Genomic DNA, 21,152 nt, shown 5'->3' with positions numbered 1-21,152 from the left:
GTAGAACTGACGAATACAATATCTGGAACGATTAACTCATTGGAGGGGCTTAATGGTTAACTGGACACAACAGAGAAGATGCGTAAACCCAAAGCTAAGACAAGAAAAACTATCCAAAATGAAGCACAGAGTGAAAAAATTAAAAAAGTCAAACCCTGGGCATCAGAGTTCTATGGCATACGTGCAAATGGCCTGATATACATGCAGTTACCACCTGAAAAGCAGAGAAAGAAAGGAGGAGAATTGTTGGAAGAGATACCAAATGAGAATTTTCAAAGAGGGTTGAAAATCACTAATTTAAGACAGCGAAACCCCGAGCAAGATAACAGACAGAAAAGTCATATACAGGTCAACCTGCTAAAAACCAGAGTGAAAAGATAGAGGCAATGAAATGACATGTTTAAAGAGCTAAGAGAAAAAAAAAAGAAAAAAAAACATGCACAAACATTGGCAACCTAGACATCTATATTCATGGAAAATAGTCCTAAAAAATAAAGGTGAAACAAAGGCATTTCCAAACAAAAGCTGGGAAAATTCATGCTGCACTACGAGAAATGGTCAACGAAGTTCTTCAGACTTGAAGAAAATGAACACAGAGAAAAATCATGATAGGCAGAAAGCAATGGTGATCAGTGGGGCAAATATCAAGGAAAATATAAAATAATATAGTTTTCAATTTCTTTAAAGGACAATTGGCTATTTGAAGCAAATAGAGCAACGTATTATGGGATTATAATACACAAAGAAATAAAATATGACAATAATAATACAAAAAAAAGGCAGAGTAAATAGAATTACACTATTGTAAGGTTGTTAAATGTTTCATGAAGTTGTAATAGTTAATCACGGTAAAGTGTGATGAATTAATTATACATATTGTAATCTAGAATAACCACTTAAAAATAATACAAAAAATGGCGAAACTAAATAGCAGTAGGGTAATAAAATATAATACAAAAGCCATCCGAAACACACCCACAAAACCTCAATTTCCAAATAAAGAAATAAAGAACAGAAAGAGAAAATGAGTAAGAATTAAGATAATAAAATTAAACCCAAGAACATCCCATGTAATTACGTTAAGTGTAAGATATATTCAACACTCCAATTAAATATGGGTTTACAAAAAGACCCAACTGTTTACAAGAGACACGTTTTTAATATAAAGACAGAAAGTGAAAATAAAATGACGAAAAAAAATATACATTGCAAACACTAACCACAGGAAAGCCAATGTGTCTAGATTAGCAACAAAAAAAACTGAACTGTGAAAGTATCATCAGTGATAAAGATGGATATTTCATGATAAAATAGCCATTAATAAAGCCCAAAATTTGTTCTCTGCTTAGACTAACAGGCTTGATAAATCTTCTTTTTTCAGCATACAATTTCAGGAGGTGTATGATCTCCTGTGTGTTTATGAATCTCTATTTAAAACCTCTTTTCAAAGTCACACTATCTTTAAATACAATGATTTTATTTTCAGACACGTAACCCCCTCAATTATCATCTACTTGATTCTTTCATGTCAGTTACCTGGAACTTCACCTTCTGGTTGATGTCCTGCACGCAGAACTGCTTCAGGAAGCGCTCATCCTCACTCCAGAAGAGGCGGATGTCGGGGATGTCGTAGAGGACCATGGCCAGCCGCTCCAGCCCAAGGCCAAAGGCCCAACCGATCTGATCTTCAGCACCAGCTACAAAGAAGAAAGAAGACAAGACAACAGGTTAAAAAGCACAAGGGCAATACTCCAATATAAAACAAAAAGTTTAAAAAAAAACAAAAAGAGCACGAGGGTCCACAGGTCCATCCCACTCCTGACACCCACCCAGATAAGGCCGTGGTGAGTGCCGACCAGAAGGGTGCTGGGGGGGAGGGGCCGCAGAGACACCCAAGGGGACCCCGATCTCACAGTTTTCGTGCTCCCCACATCCCTCGCTCCCCTCCCCGAGGCACTCTGGAGTCGAACTTCTCTAATACTGTCTTTCATTTCTGCTTAAATCCCAGGCTGGCTAAGCCCTGGTTCCTGCCTCTGAGATACTTTCCTGTAATCTGCGCTCCCCCTTTTTCCAACATTCAGCCTCTATGTTCAGGTTACAGAGAGGAGAGGAAACACAGGCTCTGTCCCCAGGTGGCTTACGAGACGGGCAGGTTTGTTCAACACATGCCACAGTGGACCACCGATATTCAGGAAGCGTGTGTCCAGCCTCCAAGAACCCTCAGTTTACTAGAACACACTCTGACTCTCAGGAAAAGCTGCCCCAGTAACACACAAGGAGCAAGCCCGCCAAGGTGACGTGCACACGTGGCACCAGCCCCTCCGAGGGTGAGCGTGTAGTTCAGACCTATGGCAACACGTGAAGTCTCGGGTTCGTTCACGTGAAACAGAGTGAGATGGAAGACACCAACTGCTGTGCGAAGGGGGCAAGGGAGCAACGCCCAGCACAGGGAAGAGCTCACGAGACAGTGTCATTTCGACTGGACTCTGAGGGGTGAGCAGGACGCTGGGGGCGCTGAGATGGCTCAGGACGCCCACCCCCACGCGCACGCCCTGCGAGGGGACCCCTTAGGGACCGCTCCCCAATCCCTAGGGTTTCACTGCTGGGATTAGGTTACTTTACGCAAGTCCATCTTAGCAAACTCCAGAGAGTCTCCTGCTGGCTTAGGAGAGCTGAGCTGACGTGAAGAGAGGAGGCCCGCATGTGGCCAGACCTGGAGGGAGGCCTCCGGGAGCCAAGGGAGGCCCTGGCGGCAGCAAGAAGATGGGAAGCTCACTCCCGCGATCGTGAGGAAATGGATTCTCCTGACAGCCCGAAGGAGGGAAGACAGGACCCTGAGCTCCAGAGGAGAACGTGGCCTGGTGACACCCTGATTTCAGCCTGTCGAGACCCTGGGCGGGGGACCAGGCCCTCTGCACCGGACTCCTGACGCACGGCGGTCGTGACACAACAAGTGCGCGCTGCTCTAGCCACTAAGTATGAGGTTATCTGTTACCCAACACGAAAAACGAACGCTGCTCCAAATGCAGAGGAAGATGCAGGCAAGTTCCTGACTGAAGGAACGTCTTCACCGGCCGGGCACAGGCGGGAGAGACACGGCAGAGAGGACCTGCCTCTGGCCAGGGGCCGGCGCCACTGCCACTTACAAATGAAACCCCAAGGATAAACTACAACAACGGCAGCCACGAAGAAGGGTGAGCCTCGCTGGATGATCTGTCTAAAAGATGAATGATAAAAATATTCAAAGTGAGATCTCAAACGGAAAAGGTACAGAGAGAGAATGCGGCGTAGCGGGGGGAAGGCGCGCAGGGAATGCGGCGCAGCGGGGGGAAGGCGCGCAGGGAGAGAAGCGCGCGGCCGGGCAAGTGCGGAGCCACGTGTGTCCTAGGCAGCGGGGAAGCGGGGCTTAACACAGACAGCGGGGACACGAAGGAGGGAGCACAGCCCCTGACCCCTGGCCGGCTGCCTAGAAGAGCAGCTAAGGGAGAGGCACCCTCTTTCGAGTAAGTCGTACTGATGCCTGAAAACCACAGAGAAGGCTGCAATGAAAAATGTAAAAATGAATAGGAGTGTGATACACTGCTTTTGTGTCCTAAAAGAATAAGTTTCTCTTTAAGCGACACTGCCCAGGCCTGGTGGTGTGGTTCCGCACGCCGAGCACGGCGTGGTCCCAGTGCCCTCGGTGACTGCTGGTCACACTATTTATTCTGGTGACAATTTGGAAAATGCAGCAGCACGTACAAAGGTCCATAACAACGCTCAAACTCTTTATCCTTCTGATTCCATTAGGAATTTATCCTAAGGAAATAATTCAACAGAAGCAAAAAGATAAATGAAGGAAGATATTCAAAGCTGTATAACTTATTACGGCAAGAACATGAAAACAACCTAGATGCCCCAAATTAGGGAATGCCTTAAAGTTATAGTACAGTTTAGTGTAGTCATTAAAAATCATAATTATATAAATAAATGTTGATCAAGTGACAGACTATAAGAAGTTATGAAAAATGTCTATGATAAAATGAGTACGTACTATGCCACTACTATTTAATACAGGTGTACATGAGGGTTGTAACGTAAAAAAATAAAAACAAAATCTGATAAGTAAAAGACGGTAACAGCGCATTTTTATCTGGTGTTTATCTTAAGTAAGCTTTTCATTTGCTTGAGGATCGTTTTTTCTCCTTTTCTGTGAATGTCGTCATATCATATTTTTCACCCATTTGAAAAATGAGATTGCTGCTCTTTTTCTTGCCTACTTCTCGGGCTTCTGTGTTATCCTTGTTTTGCTTTAGGAAAGTTTGAGAAGATGGGGAAGAAAGGGAGGGTAACGGATGGAAGGAGCAAAAGCTAAGACACTAAAAATTGCTGGATGTGAAATAAACTCAAATACCCTGAATCTACTGCTCTTTCAATTACAGATACTGGGCTCTAGATGGTAGGTTTTATCTAAAAATTTCATAATAAAATCTAAAAGCGTTAATAATTAAGGAAAAAGTCTAACTCACAAAGCAACATTAATATTCCACCTCTCTTTATTATTTTTTTATTTGAAAAGACGTTTCAGAAACATGTTTTAAAGTTGTTTGAAAACTAGTACCATTATGGGATGTCATGGTTATAAAAGGAAAGCAGCAGCTGTCTGTCTGTTTCGGGGGGTGGGGGTGGGGGGGAGAACTGCGCAAGTGGAGGAAGACGGGGGGACTTTATACTACGTGCCTTTTCTATCAAGTGTGAGGAGAAATATTCCAGATAAAAATGTTCATGGCTAGATAAAACACAGTAGTTTCTCTTGTTTATTTTTGAGAAGTTATAAGAACAAAGCACTCCTCCCCTGACACACTGGTGCCAGACCTTCAAGAAAATCACGTGACTAGCGAACATGGATTACAAGCTGAACTGACCTCTGTATTTCTATGAGAGCCAATACATTTCCAAGCCTGGAAAATCAGTGTCATTATCCGTGGGGTTTCAGAAAACGACCACAAACTCCTGCATATCCTCCCCTTGAATCCCAGTGGGCTGTGACTGCTTCAACCCACAGGGTGTGAGGGAAGTGATGCTACGTGACTTCCAAGGTTACGTTAGAGAAAGCCACCCAGCTAGTGCCTGGTGGCTTGGAATGCCCGCTCTCCAGACACTCCCTCCCAGGAATCTCCCTGCAGAACACCCTCTCTTAGAACCCAGCCGCCGAGCTCTAAGCAGCAGTCACACACAGAGGCCACGCGAGGTACTCCAACGGACAGTCCCAGGTGAACCCCGTCATCCTAGCCTCGCGGCAGGCAGGTGAGTGAGGCAGATTCAGGAGGATTCCATGTGCAGCATGAACAGAGAAAAACAAAAAACTATAACAGAACATTAACAAATGGAACCCAGCGATACACAAAAGGACATTGTATCACGACTGGATTTATCCCAGGAATGCAACGTTAGCTCAGCATATGAGAACCAATCAGTGTAATTCATTTAATAAGCTGCTTAAAAAAGAAAACATGATCATCTCAATAGATGCAGAAAAAGCAACTGGCAAAATTCAACATCCATTCATTATAAAAACTCTCAGCCAATGAGGAACACAGGGGACTTCTTCAATCTAATAAAAGACACAATAAAAAAACCAACAGCTAATAGTATACTCAATGGTGAAAGGCTGGTTGCTTTGCCCTCAGGGTCGGGTTGAAAAGAAGGATGTCTACTCTTGCTATTTCTATTTCTGTCTGAGTTCCCAGCTAGTGGAAAAAAAAGGTAAAGAAGAAATAAAAACAGCTTAATAGATTGGAAAGGAAAGAGTAACACTGTCTTTATTTGTAGATGGCATGACTGTTTACATAAAAATTCCTCGGGAACGCATCTGACAGGAAACAAATACATGAATTTAGGAAGATCACAAATATACAATAATCCACATGGTGTGTGTGACTCGGGGCCTCAGTCCCACATGGCTGTCAGTAAGGACAGGCCTGAGAGGACGCCAGGCGCAGGCCAGCAAGGGGCCATCCCATCAGCACCTGAAATCCCAACCAGCTCGTGTGTCGAAGCTCAAGGACTAGACCTCCACGAGGAGCAGGGAACAGCTGGCCTCCAGCTTCCTGCCGCCGCCCACAACCTTTGATTCTCACAATCATTCTTACTGAAAAGCCTGCTTGTGACAATCTATTACCAGGAAGGGCTGTAAGAAAGGGCATCTATTCGCTGAGCTGTACCAGGTTTTGTTTTTGAAACACTTTGTTTTGGTCCCATCTAGATCTGCTTCTTCTGAATTGCACCCCCTGCACTGAGCTACCGGCCTATTATATTCGTAAGGTGCCAGGAACTTCTTGTCAAGAATGCCGGTCACTAGGTCGCTCAGTCTTCCTGCGAGTCTTCATGAAATAAGCTGGTCTCAGATCTAAGAAAATGGGAACAGGAAAAGCTTCCTTCTCGTGAACAACTGGATTGTTTTCAGCTTAAGGATATCGCGACTTACGTAACTGATCCTAATCTACTCCTTACTTTGGCCCCGTGGACACTTAGAGCCATCCTTCCAAGGTCACCTCTACAGCGGTACGTTTCGCTGCGTGACTCTTGTCCCAGTTTTATTTTCTTATCCTTACATCCTCTTTGTCCTGATTATCTGAACTACTTATTTTATCCTCTTGCACATACTTTTATACGGCACTCCCACTTCTCTACAGAAGAAAGAGAGCCATAAATAACTAGACACTTAAAGGTATTGTCATCCCAGACAGGTCTAATTTTCAGGTCTTTGGCAATCCTCAGCTGTAATTTGTTGCCGGGTGCTCCTGGGCTGACAGGGTTTTAAGGCAGTAGTTTTTTCTACATTCCAGTACTGGAGGGTTCCAGTAAACTAGACTCTGGAGCATAAAACTGACTGTAAAGAAGCACCTCAGTCAAACAGAATATTCCGGATGGGAGGCACTCAGGTTTTCCCTCCTCCTTCTCCTCTTCTTGTTTTTAAACTTTCCCATCTCTGGACTCTTATCTCACATTATTTTGGTTTTATAGGTAGGCTGACCTTCTTAGAAAGATTTTCAGCCACTAATCCCCTTACTCTGCTCTGTTTTCTTCAGAGAATATCACCTCTTAGACCCCACAACTTTTCATATTTATTTTGTTTACTGTTTACTGTCAGACTCTGCCGGGAGCATCTGATCCACGGGCTCAGGACCTGGGCTGGTTTCCATCTCTGACACATCTGGAGGGCTCAGGCCCTCCTGAGGTTTCCATCTCTGACACATCTGGAGGGCTCAGGCATTGTGAGGAAATGAGTGAATGGCAGGAAGGCAAGGTTTTGAGATTTTTCCACTTTTTTGTTTATTGGCTGCATTTACATGGGTTGTATTAGGAAGAATCTCATACTTAAAATGAAGTTTTCAACACAGGCAGTGACTATCTTTAATCTTTTATCTGTCAGAGAGTGTATCCATCATGAGGTGACATGAGAGATACCATTTCGGAAAAGACATCTCAGAAAGGAGAGAATTGGAACAGAAAAGAAAGGAATGACAGGAAAACTGAATGTTCTGTCCCCTCACCCTGCCTCCATCACTGTCACCGAGCTTCTTTCATGCGGGGTGGCAGCTCCCGGGGCCTAGGATCTGAGCTGCTTCTGCTCCAAGCTTCCTTCCTTCCAGCTTATTTTCTTCCCCAGTGACCGAACCCTGCACCCTGAGGTTCCCTCTCATAGACGGTTTTGTTGCAAAGCCAAAGGTCAAATTAAAATTTTAAACTATTACATATTGGAACAAATTTTTTATTATATTAAGTACTTCCCTGTTAATAGGGGCTGATTTCTAGGAATTCTTTGGCTCAATGAACTGACACTTTCCCAAAATAACTGTGAAAAGAAACACTGCAACAACCTAGTAATTAACATTCATATTTTATAGAACTTAACCAATTACAAAGCACTTCACCTATATTACCTTGATTTTGATCCTCACCATGATCCTGTGGGGGATGTCAGACTGGTATTATTAGCGATGTTTCAAAAGTAAATACCATTTAAGCAAGATCACACAGACACTGGGACTCAAACCTATGTTGTTGTTGTCTTTTTCACTTCAAGTATATATCCAGTGAATGTTCCCCCAGATTCATGTTCAAACATTAGCTTAGAGAGGAGGCTCTGTTCAAAGTATTTCAAAACACCAGAAAGTTCCACTTATGTCTGTGTACTTTCTGCTTTGTTATTGCCAGTTTCCTGATGGACTTTGTCGTTATTCCATGAAAGCTAGTAAAATGATTTGCATACACAGCTGTTTAAATATATCAGTAGGCTTCTCTGAAGGTGGGGTTTCATGTCTCCAAGCGTGCCTTTCACCCTGCACCTGACCAATACACACACAGAGCTGCAGAGGGAGCTTGGGGCCAGCGTTTAGCATCAGTGTCGGACAAACGCCTCTGCTGCCCTTGACCGTTAGTTACAACGACAGCCACTCAGGGACAAAAGGCCCAAGTATCCCAGCACGACACTGCACAGCCACAGGCAGGCCTAGAGAGGCCAGCGTAGCTACATGAATTCTGATTTCTTCTCTTCCCACCGTGGACTTAGTACTTGATCCCCTGCTTTCCAGCTACAATCCTTGAACTGTTTCCTCAGAGACCTGTCACGGGATGACTGACTTTCTGAGCTGTGCCCTGAGAGCAACCTCCCACCTGAAACTTCTCTAGTTGTACATATCCTTGGTGCCACACGCTTCTGCCAATAAGTCCTTCACGCGATCCAAGGCGGACCTCTTTGAAAAGAACCTTTCCATGGGACGCAACAGACTGTGATCGGATTCTACAAGCCTTGAAAACCGTGGTCCTTCCTACGTTCTGAGCTGGGCTGCATCCTAATCAACATTCTCTAATAAAACCTTTAACGCCCATCTTAAAACACTCCCTTTGGAACATTCCCCTTTCCTTTCTGGGTCCTAGACTTTGGTTTTCTTAATAAAGGAGACAGCAATTTCTGGTGCATATACTAATCAACAGTACGTGAAACAATCCCCAGTGGTCTTATCCAGTCAGAATTCTCCTTATAATGTCTCCAGCTTCCCTTAGGGATCTATGTCCTAAAAATCTGTATCCTTCCAACAAGGGGGAAAAATAAAAGCAAACATATGGAGGCAGAAACATGAAATGGAGTTGAGGTGACCAAGTTGACAATAGTACAGGGTAATTCAGAACCTTCTGAAAATGTAAAGGCAATGGTCATGCCTTGCTTAGCACTTGTTAAGAGTTAAAAACTAAACATATTGACTTGGGACTTCCCTGGCGGTCCAGTGGCTAAGACTCCGCGCTCCCAATGGAGGGGGCCCGGGTTCGATCCCTGGTCCTGGGCTGACAGGGAACTAGATCCCACATGCTGCAACTAAGAGTTCGCGTGCTGCAACTAACTAAATAAATAAATATTAAAAAATAAATAAATATATTGACTTGAGTATAATCAACTGAGAACTCATCTCCCACTTCGTATACCTCCTTTTGACTGGCCGCCAAAATATAGTAGTTTTATCCTTTACCCCTTTCCCTCACATTTCAATCTAAGGTCCTAGAACTCAGGAGAATTAAGTACTATTGTGCAGCACATTGCAAATAAAGGTCTGCAGCGAGCAAAAGCTGGCCTTCCTAACGGTTTACTAGCTTTGGACATTGTCCATTTCTGAGAGAGCAGTTGCTTTTGTTTGATTGTTTGTGGAATTTTGTTTTTAACTGCCTGAATCGCATACAGCACTGCAGGTAACAATATATTCCCAAAATTTGTATGTGAGACTTTTTTTTTAACCAAATCACATTGTAAGTGCACTAACATGGTCATTAATTATAAACACTTTCAACTAAATGGGGATTCTTCGTACACCAATTTTCATAAGGTGACCACGACCGTAACAGGTATTTGAGGAATACTTGGCAAACCCTATACGGAATTATTAGTGTCGGGATATGCTTTTACCTACTTCAAATGTATCGTTAAGGTTTCTTATTAACAAGAGTTATCAAAACTGGGCCACAGCAAAAAGTGAACTAGGATTGAGAGGTGTTTTAGGAAGAAAGGAGCAGAAATGGAAAGTGTAACCCCCGGAGCCCAAATGACAAGAACGATGTGGCCTTGGGGACAGGCCTTTGAATGGCGGCCAACACAGTCCTGCCCACAGGTGCCACTGACCATGAAACACAGAGGTATAGGGCCAGCTCCAACTGGAGAGAGTAACGCGGCCCAGCCCCTGGCTGCCAGGGGAAGCACTGTGGAAGAATGCTCTCTTCCTTCTTAGTGTGGAGGACATGAAAACCGCTTAGGTGACTTATAAATACATTAACCCATCCCTAAAACTCCTGAAGTATTAAGTTGGATGTACTTATCTATTCCTTTCTGTTACAGAACCAAGGAATAATGCGTCTCGCCTCATAGTCTGAAAAAGTGTGCCTTCATATCTGTTAGAAAAATGACTCCCAAATAAAAGTTAATAGTGCTCTATTTCTTGTCATACTGTTATAATATTTTAACCATGCAAGGAATTTAATTTAGAGTAAGTAATGCCACTGTCACTTAAATATATGAATGATAAAAGAAACGTGAGCTGTTCTAATTCCATAATTCCCGAGCAATGACAATTAATGAAACCCTCTTTCCTAGTGGGAGTTGTTTTCGGCAGCAGATAAAGGAGCTGCTGAGCCTTTTAGGATGTGCTCTCCCAAACGAGTTGCTTCTCTCTTCATCATTATCCAAAATATAATTAAAAGATGACATTTAAAACAAACTAATAGTCAAGCAGTATCCCACCCTCAGAGGAAAAGCAGCTGAGAAGCAACACTTTGCCTCCACTGAGAGCTGGTAGAAACTGCTGGATAAAGCCCGCTGCCCAACATCTGCCTTCTGTGCTGCACCTGTCCGCCTGGAGCATCAATCCCACCTGTCAATACACGAAAAGTTGCATGAGATTATCACTGGCTGCTATTGTGTAGACAGATATTAATTGGGTTGTTTTACCGCTGTGGACATGTTCTCTGACCTTTCCAAACAGAAAACAAGTCAATAGGAGTATCTTACACAGACTTCTATTTTCGTCCTCAGCTTGCTCCAATAGTCTAAAATTCAGAGTTACATGTTTATGGTCTTTACTGTTTTAGACCATCTATCTAGCGACTATCTACATGCAGAGGAAAATCAGCCTTTAATGTTAGCTTGAACCCAGTTCAGTAGCCTTTAGGACCTCTCAGCTGTGCTGTGTGGTTTGTGGGATCTTAGTTCCCTGACCAGGGATCAAACCCGGGCCCTCAGTGAGAGCGCCAAGTCCTAACCACTGGACCGCCAGGGAAGTCCCGAAGCCAAGTTATTTATCAAAGCACAAAAGAAGATTTCTGAGCAAAAGCCAAACAGCTTGATCCGGTCTATTCCCAAATATCTTAAGGACAAGTTAATCAAAACTTTCTTGGCAAAGCTGTTTGAGTCACGCTTCCCTTCTTATTTTCAAACCGTAACCCCATCCTCTGTCCCCTCATTGGCACCCCACAGTGTTCTCTCTCGTACGAAGCCAAAGTAATCAGGGCTTGATTGGAGGCCCGGGGCCAATGTCCACCTTGGAACTGTCCAGGGCCTGACCCGCTCAGCTGTGGGCACTACTTACAACAACCTTGAACAAATACGGCTCAGGACCGAACACAACCCTAAAGGGATACTGCTTGCTTGCACTCTAAGGGACTGTGCACACGGCGCTAACATTACACGACGTCACCTATCGGCTCCCCACTGTACGAAAGCCAGGGATGTAATAATCATTCGAATGTAACAATAATAAGCCCCTAATAGTATTAAGAACACACGGAATGGCTTTGTTTTCTATCAACATATGATAATATACATCATTCCAGAAGCTTTTAGTCTACGGATATGGTTCCATCCACCCCCACCCCCACCCCCAAAAAAAAGGAGATACAGCAAAACAACCACTGAAAGGCCAATCTGCCTATGACCCAAGAGGTCGAAAGCAAGGGTACCAGATGTCCTCCCATGGGTGAACGGCTACACAAATAGTGGGACATCCACGCCACGGAACACTGACCCACACAACACAAAGAAATGGGCTTTGTAGGGACAGAGGAAGCACCTTTCATGAATCTACAGAGAGTTATGCCCAGTGGAAAATACCAATCCCCAAAAAGGGTATAGACTATATGATTCCATTGCTATAACATTTTAAATAACAGAATTTTATAAATGGAGAACAGACTGGTGACTGCTAAGGGTCAGGGACAGCAGATCCGGGTGAGGGCGAATATGATTATAAAAGGGTAATGTGAAGGATCCTTGTGGCAATGGAGTTATTTTGTATCTTGCCTTTGGTGGTGAATAGGTGAATCTACACATGATAAAACTGTATAGAACTAAATACACAAACAAATGAATCCAAGTCAAACTGGGAAATGTGCATAAGATCAATGGATTGTGTCACCGCCAATAACCTGGTGTAGCTGGACTATAGTTTGGCAAAATATTACCACTGGGGGAAACAGGATAAAGGGTACACAGAATCTCTCTGTTCTTATAGCTGCAAATGAACCTACTATTATCTCCCAAAATTTCAATTCAAAAAAAAAAAAAAGAAAAAAGAAAAAGCAAGTGCAGCTCTGTACGTTTGTGGAGGGCGAAATCCTGCCTCCCCATCGTGGCAGTCTGGTAAATCCTTCCTAACTGGGCTGTCTACAGTTCTGACAGGTCAAGTGAGGCCCCTCGACACTCACCAGGCAGGGGGATGCCAGTGCCCTACGCCCTCACTTCTCTCCCCTCTCTCTCTTTACCCCTTTCCCATTAACCTACCCAGGTCACATCCAACTATTACTTCTATACCAAAATGCACCATGAATAAAGGGGAACTTTTTAACTTGATAAATAGTATTGATTGGATCCCTGAATGAAGAAATTTTCATGCCTTTTCTCCCAATATAAATCTGAGCTCCCCTGGGGAATCTGCTCTTGCCCTGTCCCCTTCCTTTTTCTGGACATTTCTGGGCTCTCAGAACCTGATGGAGAGGAGGGGACGGGCAGGAAACAGACTCATTTTCTGGGTCAGGGCAGCCTGTGTACAAATAGGCAAGACAGTTCTTTAGCAGGAGGGTTCTGCTTGCTGGGAAGAATGTGGAAGCTGGGTAGAGAAGAATCTCTCAGTGAGTAGAGGCCAGGTGTTCCGTTTCTAGGAAATTCCCCAGGAGTGAGTGCCCAAGAGAGGAAGGAAGCCGGCCCTTCCGTGTTCCACAAGGGCCTGGTGATGGGCCCCTCCCTACCCAACGCAGCCCCTGGCCTTCGGTAGAGCTTGGAGATCTCAGAGAGCCGCTGCAGACGGACAGGGGCTGCGTCTTCCTCAGAGCAGAATGGGACCCTGTGGAAGTTTTTCCCTAATCACCGCCGTTAATCTAAAGAACAGACAGGTTGGGAGCACTGACTCTGCACCCAGCCCCGTCCTGCTGCCCCGCTCACCAGCCGGGCGCCCCTGGGCCAGTTACTTATTTACTGTCTCTCTGACTCCACTTCTCTGTCTGTAAAGTTGGGACAGTCAACAGAACCCCCTCGTGGAGCCTTCGTGAAGCTCCTGTGAGTTATTAGTTATTACCCAAAAGAGGCCTAGAGCAAAGGAAGGGCTCTGCAGGTGCTCGTGACGGTCACCACCCAGGTCTGTGGAGACGCAAACCCAGAAAGCAGCAAAGACCACGCTCCCCTGGACCCTGCACTGCGAGCAGGTAGCTCACGTCAGAGGCCGACAAATCCTCTCATGTTCGCGGAGGTTCTCTTGTTGCTTCAGGAGAATGTTAAATGGAATATTCCCGCTGTTGGCAGAGGTCCCAAAGGCTAAGAAAGGTGGATGGTGGACATGCCATGGGACAGTGGGGTGAGTTTGCTCACCACCCCTCTGCCACCTCCATGCTGTTAGGGAAGCTGACATTTCACTGTGTTATTGGAGACATGAGCTCCTGGGAGAGTTACGTCCTGTTACCGCTGCCTCTTCCTCCCTTCCAGGGGAAATGGGGAGTGACCCCCCCATCAAGGAAGTGGGGCAGGGGTTAGGGAACCACCTAGAGAACTTGGCAAGTGTCTCCTTGGGTCTGGGGGACCTAGAGACTACCCCTCACCCACACCTGAAAAACTCTAAAGGCTGAACACTGAATGGAAACGGCTGTGGTCCTGAGCAGGAAAACAGGTCTGTGCTGGACAACAGAATTGTGAGTTTCCTGTAGCCCAGGTGGGCCCTCAAGCTCGAAAAGCACCCCACCCCCAGGTCCTGGAGTGCATGAGCTGACCTCAGCAGCACGAGCCTATAAATACACCACTGAATACAGAGACCCAGCCATCAGCTGGGTAGGACGTCACCCATTCCTGAAGCCTTCAGTCTCCATAGTGGTGAATCGCTAAGGGATCCGCCAAGCAGCCCCTGAGAAAAAAGCCAGCATCTGGACACTGGTCACACTGCCAGATCCCAGCTCCGCAGCGACAGAGGCCCCTCCCTGGCCGTCGCCTCCTCCGCCCCTCCGTGCCCAGCCCTCTTTCCCCTTGCTCTCCCTCCCCCATCACCACCCTTCCAGCTTCCACCCCTGTGCCCTACTCTGAGCTGAGGGAGGGAGAAAGCTGTCAGTTGGATGGAAGATGGAAGCTTTGCCATTAGCCTGGACTGCACTTGACAGTGACCAGGAAAGCCATGGGATCTGCTTGAAATCTCACTCTGGATGAGGAAGAACGATTAGACAGAACTTGCTGGAGGCAGTGGTGTGAAAAACAAAACAATTTTAGAAGTTTACATCTACTGAGTCCAGCTCAGTGACTTCAGTGTTATAAATGGTTTGCTTATCCTTCCTCTCCTCGCCCGCTACCAAACGGCCTCGTTCAGTTCTCTTCCTTTGTGCTTCCCAACCCACCACCCCTCCTCTTGCCTCCTTATGCCTCTAGGTAACACGTAAATATCTGAAATATTTAAATATTTTACTCCTGACCCCAGTGAGAGTAGCGTTTAATATTAAACTGAATAGAAATGATGGGAAATAGAACAAGGAAACAGAAGAATGGGGATTAAACATGACCAATTTCTCCGTTCTTCTTCCCAGAATCCGAGGCATTTTTAACCATTTGGCTATGGAACCTAAGAGATAAAACAGATGGAGGGGAACTTAAACGGACATAGGAATAGAGCTGGATAAAAATAAGGTTATCAGTTGGCAAAGCTAAAAACACAATCCCACGGGTCTAAGCACACGAAATGTCTATAACATCATGTATTCATCAGACAGACCAAATTGGTAGTCGGAACCATGACACAGACTGTGTCTTTCATCAATAAACTCTGTCAAGCCACATCTAGGCCATAAGAAGGATCTCTGTGTGGGAAAATGCCATGTGAAAACCAATCCCTGCGTCATTCTCATCTTCCTGGACCCTCCCAGCAGAGCCAGGCGGTCATGTGACCGTGCTCCAGCCAATGGAACCGAAGCAGGCAAAAGCGAGACCCCCCCCCCTCCCCCAGCCCCCTTGGAGACCCTCCAGCTCTCCCGTCCTCTGCTATGGGGACCGTGATGTTATCACTGTGGCTCTCTCTGACTGATACACTTTCAATGGATTAAGCCACTGGGATTTCAGGGGGTCCTCTGTTAGCTCTGCACGGCTGGGCCTATCCTGATGATTAATCAGCCCTAGCATTCTGACATGACAAAGGGATCTGCATAATCTCTGACTGGTACCAAACTGAGGATCAATGCCACTTTTCCTTGTCCTATAAAAATAATTCTGCTAGCTCAGTATAAACATTTCATATAAACTGGAAGAGATTTATAGAGAGCCTACCACTTATAAATTGTTATTAAGAAAATGGTGTTCCTACACTGTGCCAAGGTTCAGTAAACAAGAATTTGGCTAAAACATAAGGAAAAACAACCCTTGAATGTCTAAGGAAGTCAGCACTAAAACAGGTGACCCAGAGAGGTTAGGGAACAAGAGACCCTAGTCAGGGAACTAAGATCCTGCATGCCACGAGGCATGGCAAAAAAAAAAAAAAAAATTACAAAGGGAAAGAAAGGATTTCTAAGAACTCCTAAAAGTATGTTTTGTTTTTTTTTTTTAAACAAAAAAGGCTTTTAAGAACCCGAGCTTGTCTTTGGTGTAATTTTATCAGGAAAGAAGCAGGTACATGGCCATCACTCTTGCTGCTAAATAGCATCTGTCAAAAGTAAGCCTAGGGCTTCGCTGGTGGCGCAGTGGTTGAGAGTCCGCCTGCTGATGCAGGGGACGCGGGTTCGTGCCCTGGTCCGGGAGGATCCCACATGCCGCGGAGCGGCTGGGCCCGTGAGCCATGGCCGCTGAGCCTGCGCGTCCGGAGCCTGTGCTCCGCAACGGGAGAGGCCACGGCGGTGAGGGGCCCGCGTACCGCAAAAAAAAAAAAAGCCTCCCTTGCCTCCCTTGGAGGGAAGCAGCCAAATCCATCATTCAGGGACCAATCCAAACCCATCAGGAGGCTCAATATATTCTGATTCATTAACATACATATCTGTCAATATTTTCTCATTTTTAGTTTTAATAAATCTATCATGAATTTTTTTTAAATAAATTTATTTTATTTATTTATTTATCTTTGGCTGTGTTGGGTCTTCGTTGCTGCGTGTGGGCTTTCTCTAGTTGTGGCGAGCGGGGGCTACTCTTCATTGCAGTGCGTGGCTTCTCACTGCGGTGGCTTCTCTTGTTGTGGAGCACGGGCTCTATCTAGGCGCACAGGATTCAGTAGTTGTGGCACACGGGCTCAGTAGTTGTGGCTCGCGGGCTCTAGAGCGCAGGCTCAGTAGTTGTGGCACATGGGCTTACTTGCTCCGCGACACGTGCGATCTTCCCGGACCAGGGATCAAACCCGTGTCCCCTGCATTGGCAGGCGGACTCTCAACCATTGCGCCACCAGGGAATCCCTATCATGAATTTTTAATCAATATTTTATTTCTTTTGGGGGCTCTATTTCTTTGCAAACTTATCTTCCATATGTTATCTATTCTCAGGAACTCGAGGTAATTTGAGAAATATGGCTTCATCATTTTTCACTCATCATACTGGCAAACACTGCAGTCTGACAATGAAAAATGCTGGCAGGAAGGGGGACAAACAGCAAGTTCACACGCTGCCGCCAGGGGCGTCACTCCCATCTGTGATGTCTTATTTCATGAGCTGGCATTTTGAACAGAGTACTATATTATTCTCTAGACTCTGTAAAATGCTTAAAAGTTTTCTTAACAATAACTTTAAAAAATTTTTTATTGGAGTACAACTGCTTTACAATGTTGTGTTAGTTTCTGCTGTGCGATGAAGTGAATCAGCTATACGTATACATCTATCCCCTCCCTCTTGGACCTCCCTCCCACCCACCCCCCCATCCCACCCATCTCGGTCCTCACAGAGCACCGAGCTGAACTCCCTGGGCTATACCGGAGGTTCCCAATAGCTATCAATTTTACACATGGTAGTGTATTTATGTCAAATCTAACCTCCCAGTTCATCCCACCCTCCCCTTCCCCCCGTGTCCACACATCCGTCCTCTACATCTGCATAAGATGTGCTCTTCAAGGACAGGGACAGAACCGCTCACGTCCTTCACACCCTGCCAAATACAGAGAAGTAACTATGCAAGCTTGATCTAAGAAAGCAAGAGACATAATTACTTTTCTAATGGGGCAGCTTTGAACTGGATGTGGGTGTTCCCAGCAGGAGCCACAACCAAGACGGGAAGTGTGACTCTCTGGGTACCAGTGGCCACTACAGCCTCTTCTGACGTGCCTGCACTCAGACTTACAAACCTGAATAAAAGCATTCTTAAAAAAACCCACCACCACCACCACCAATGCAGCACGATGCTCCCTCTCTGAACTAACTTTACGACCCTCAGGTTCTGCTTACGCTTGTGGGCAGCAGCGCCCCGGAGCACCTCTGTCTTTGGTCAGGAGGAACTGTCGTCCACCCGCCACCCCCGAAAACTGCCAACAGCCTGGCATTGTGGGTAACTGGCCAGGACTATTTGGCAGGAAGACCTCAATCTTGGTCACTCTATTTGACAGGAAGCAAAATTGAATTTTAAGGAAGTCACCTAGGGTCACCTACAGCTTCTGAGCTTGAATTAGCTCTTCTAATCTCATTTGCTTGTTCAAAGCAACACAAGAAAACTATGAATAGACAAATCATCTACTCTCTCAATGTAGCTCAACATTAAGACCACACTCAGATCCACCCAGTGAGACGTAGTGGAATAAACACTGTGGTGGTGTCAACAGCCAGACAACTGAATTTGATAACACAATGGGACCCTTATTTTATTTCATTTTTTTAAAAAACTACATAGGGGACTGGGCTCAGAGAGTCCTATAGTAGGGAAAAAAGGATACTTGGAATACAGAGCAGCGCCTCTGTTAGACACACCTCCTTATGGGGCCTCGGGTACAGGATAGATGGATTAGTTTCCACGTCCAGGCTTCACCAGCAGAGTGTCCACTTCCTTCAACCAATGTGCACGTTTAAAGCTCTCCCTTGAAAATGTTCCGTGTGCTGCTTCTAGCGTATTTTACGTCTCCCCTTCTGGACAAGCTTCTTGAAAGGGCATCTACACTCACCGTCTCCAATCCTCAGCCCCTGCTGACTCCTCGGCACGATCCGGTTTAACAGCACTCTGGCTTCTACGACACCGTTCTATCAGGGTTACCTTCGCAAACACTGACAAGAGCCCCACCTGCCAAAAGCGGCCTCCTAGGGCCGACGTCTCAGTCGGTTCAGGCGCTGTAACAAAGTACCGCAAACTAGGTGGTTCATAAACAATAAAAATTCATTTCTCACAAGTCTGGAAGCTGGGAAGTCCAAGGTCAAGGCACCAGCCTATTCAGGGGCCCACACTCTGGCCCATCCTTCAGTGTTGGTGTTCATCAGGCAACCACTCTGCCTCCCGTCCTTCCCGCTCTGTGTTCCCCTAGGTAATTACACAGAATCCCATTCTTTTATCACCTGATTACTCCCAAGCTTCTCTCTCCAGCCCTGACCCCTTGCCAGAGCCTCTGATTCACCTACCCAAACACCTTCCAATGCGCCACAACCAAGTGATAACAACATTTCCAAACCTGAACTCACTGTTCTCCCCACCGACGCAGAGCCTACTTCTCCAAAGCTGAAAGCCTCAGTCTGTGACACCAATGCCCCACCAGTCACCCAAGAAAGAAACCCGAGAGTCACCCATGACTCCTTGTTCCAAAACTCCAACTCCGACCTCCACTGTTACTGCCTCTGCCCTTAGGCAACCTCATACTGGCCCCCTGGATATAGCAACGGCCATCTGGCTAGTATCCCAGCCTCATTCTAGAGCCAGCACGGTACCATCCACATGGCGCAGAGCTAACTAAAATGCACACACGACCGTGACTCTGCTCTGGAAAGTTCTCCGGTTTAAATATCAATAGTTAAAGGTGAAGGTGATTACAGAGCAGTACCCAGGACTCCACACCCCTGATTCTGCCCCTCTGCATCAGCAACTCCTGCCACATCTTCCTTCACGAGTTATGCCCTAGGACAGCCTCATCCAACAGAAATATAACGCAGGCCATACAGGCAGTTTTAAATTTTCTAGAAGCCACACTGAAAAAGGGGGGGAAACAGGTGAAATTAATTATATTAATATACTTATTCCAATATATCTAAAATATTCATTTCACCAAGTAATCAATAGTTTTTAAAAGTATTAATGAGACTGGTTACATTCTTTTTTTGAACTAGGTATTTGAAACCTCGTATATATTTCACACTTAAACAAATCTCAGTCTGAACTGCATTCCATGTACACAACAGCTACACGTGGCCAGGGGCTACCATGTTGGACAGTGCAGCTCCAGCACCAACAAGATGGTTGATGCATTTCCCCATATATCATGCTCTTTCCTGCCTTTGTTCTTTTTTCCAAACTTACTCATATTCATCTTTTGAGATTCAGCTCAGACAGCCCTTCCTACCTCCCAAGCTATGCCAAGTACAGACTCATATTCCATTCACTGCTTGGGCTAGCCACCGTCCAAACACGGAATTCATCTATCTACACGTCTGTCTCCAACACTAGAATACTAGTTCCTCCAGAGCAAAAGCCTACCAGATTTACTCTCTTCCATACCCCAAGCACCCTGCAAAATGCTTGTACATAGTAGCAGAGAATTAAATCTTCGTTGAATTAAAATGATTCAGAGTAGCACAGGCACCAATGAAATCAGAGTTGTATGTTTAAATTCTGGGTTCTGATTTGCATTTCTCTAATAATAAGTGATGTTGAGCAGCTTTTCATGTGCCTCTTGGCCATCTGTATGTCTGCTTTGGAGAAATGTCTATTTGGGTCTTCTTCCCATTTTTGGACTGGGTTGTTTGTTTTTTTGATATTGAACTGCATGAGCTGTTGTCTTTTTGTCTTGTTTATGGCCTCCTTTGCTGTGGAAAAGCTTTTAAGTTTCATTAGGTCCCATTTGTTTATTTTTGTTTCTGTTTTCCTTACTCTAGAACGTGGGTCAAAAAAACATCTTGCTGTGATTTATGTCAAAGAGTGTTCTTCCTATATTTTCCTCTAAGAGTTTTATAGTGTCCAGTCTCACATTTAGGTCTTTCATCCATTTTGAGCTTATTTTTGTGTACAGTGTTAGGGAGTGTTCTAATTTCATTCTTGTACATGTAGCTGTCCAGTTTTCCCAGCACCACTTATTAAAGAGACTGTCTTTTCTCCATTGTATAACCTTGCCTCCTTGGTCATAGCTTAGCTGACCATAGGTGCATGAGTTTATCTCTGGGCTTTCTATCCTGTTCCATTGATCTATATTTCCGTTTTTGTGCCAGCACCATATCGTCTTGATTACTGTAGCTTTGTAGTATAGTCTGAAGTCAGCAAGTCTGATTCCTCCAGCTCTGTTTTTCTTTCTCCAGATTGCTTTGGCTATTCGGGGTCCTTTGTATTTCCATACAAATTGTGAAATTTTTTGTTCTAGTTCTGTGAAAAATGCCATTGGTAATTTGATAGGGATTGCACTGAATCTGTAGATTGCTTTGGGTAGTAGAGTCATTTTCACAATATTGATTCTTCCAGTCCAAGAACATGGTATATCTCTCCATCTGTTTGTGTCATCTTTAATTTCTTTCATCAGTG

At 45.1% G+C, this 21,152-nt stretch overlaps 1 protein-coding gene across 4 annotated transcripts in view; it reads right to left on the bottom strand.

The window, feature by feature from the left end:
- The window catches only part of FARS2 (phenylalanyl-tRNA synthetase 2, mitochondrial), a 383,264-nt gene that overhangs the window by 171,056 nt on the left and 191,056 nt on the right, over positions 1-21,152 (bottom strand). For all 4 annotated transcript variants that reach the window (XM_079933040.1, XM_079933039.1, XM_079933041.1 and 1 more), the window contains one exon: positions 1,537-1,697. In XM_079933040.1, the coding sequence (XP_079789166.1) occupies positions 1,537-1,697 (161 nt within the window). The remainder of the gene's footprint in view (positions 1-1,536; positions 1,698-21,152) is intronic.

This window comes from Stenella coeruleoalba (assembly GCF_951394435.1).
Source record: "Stenella coeruleoalba genome assembly, chromosome: 10".
Lineage (NCBI taxonomy): Eukaryota > Metazoa > Chordata > Mammalia > Artiodactyla > Delphinidae > Stenella > Stenella coeruleoalba.
The sequence above is the reverse complement of the archived record's forward strand: the minus strand, read 5'-3'. Positions and strand labels throughout refer to the sequence as shown.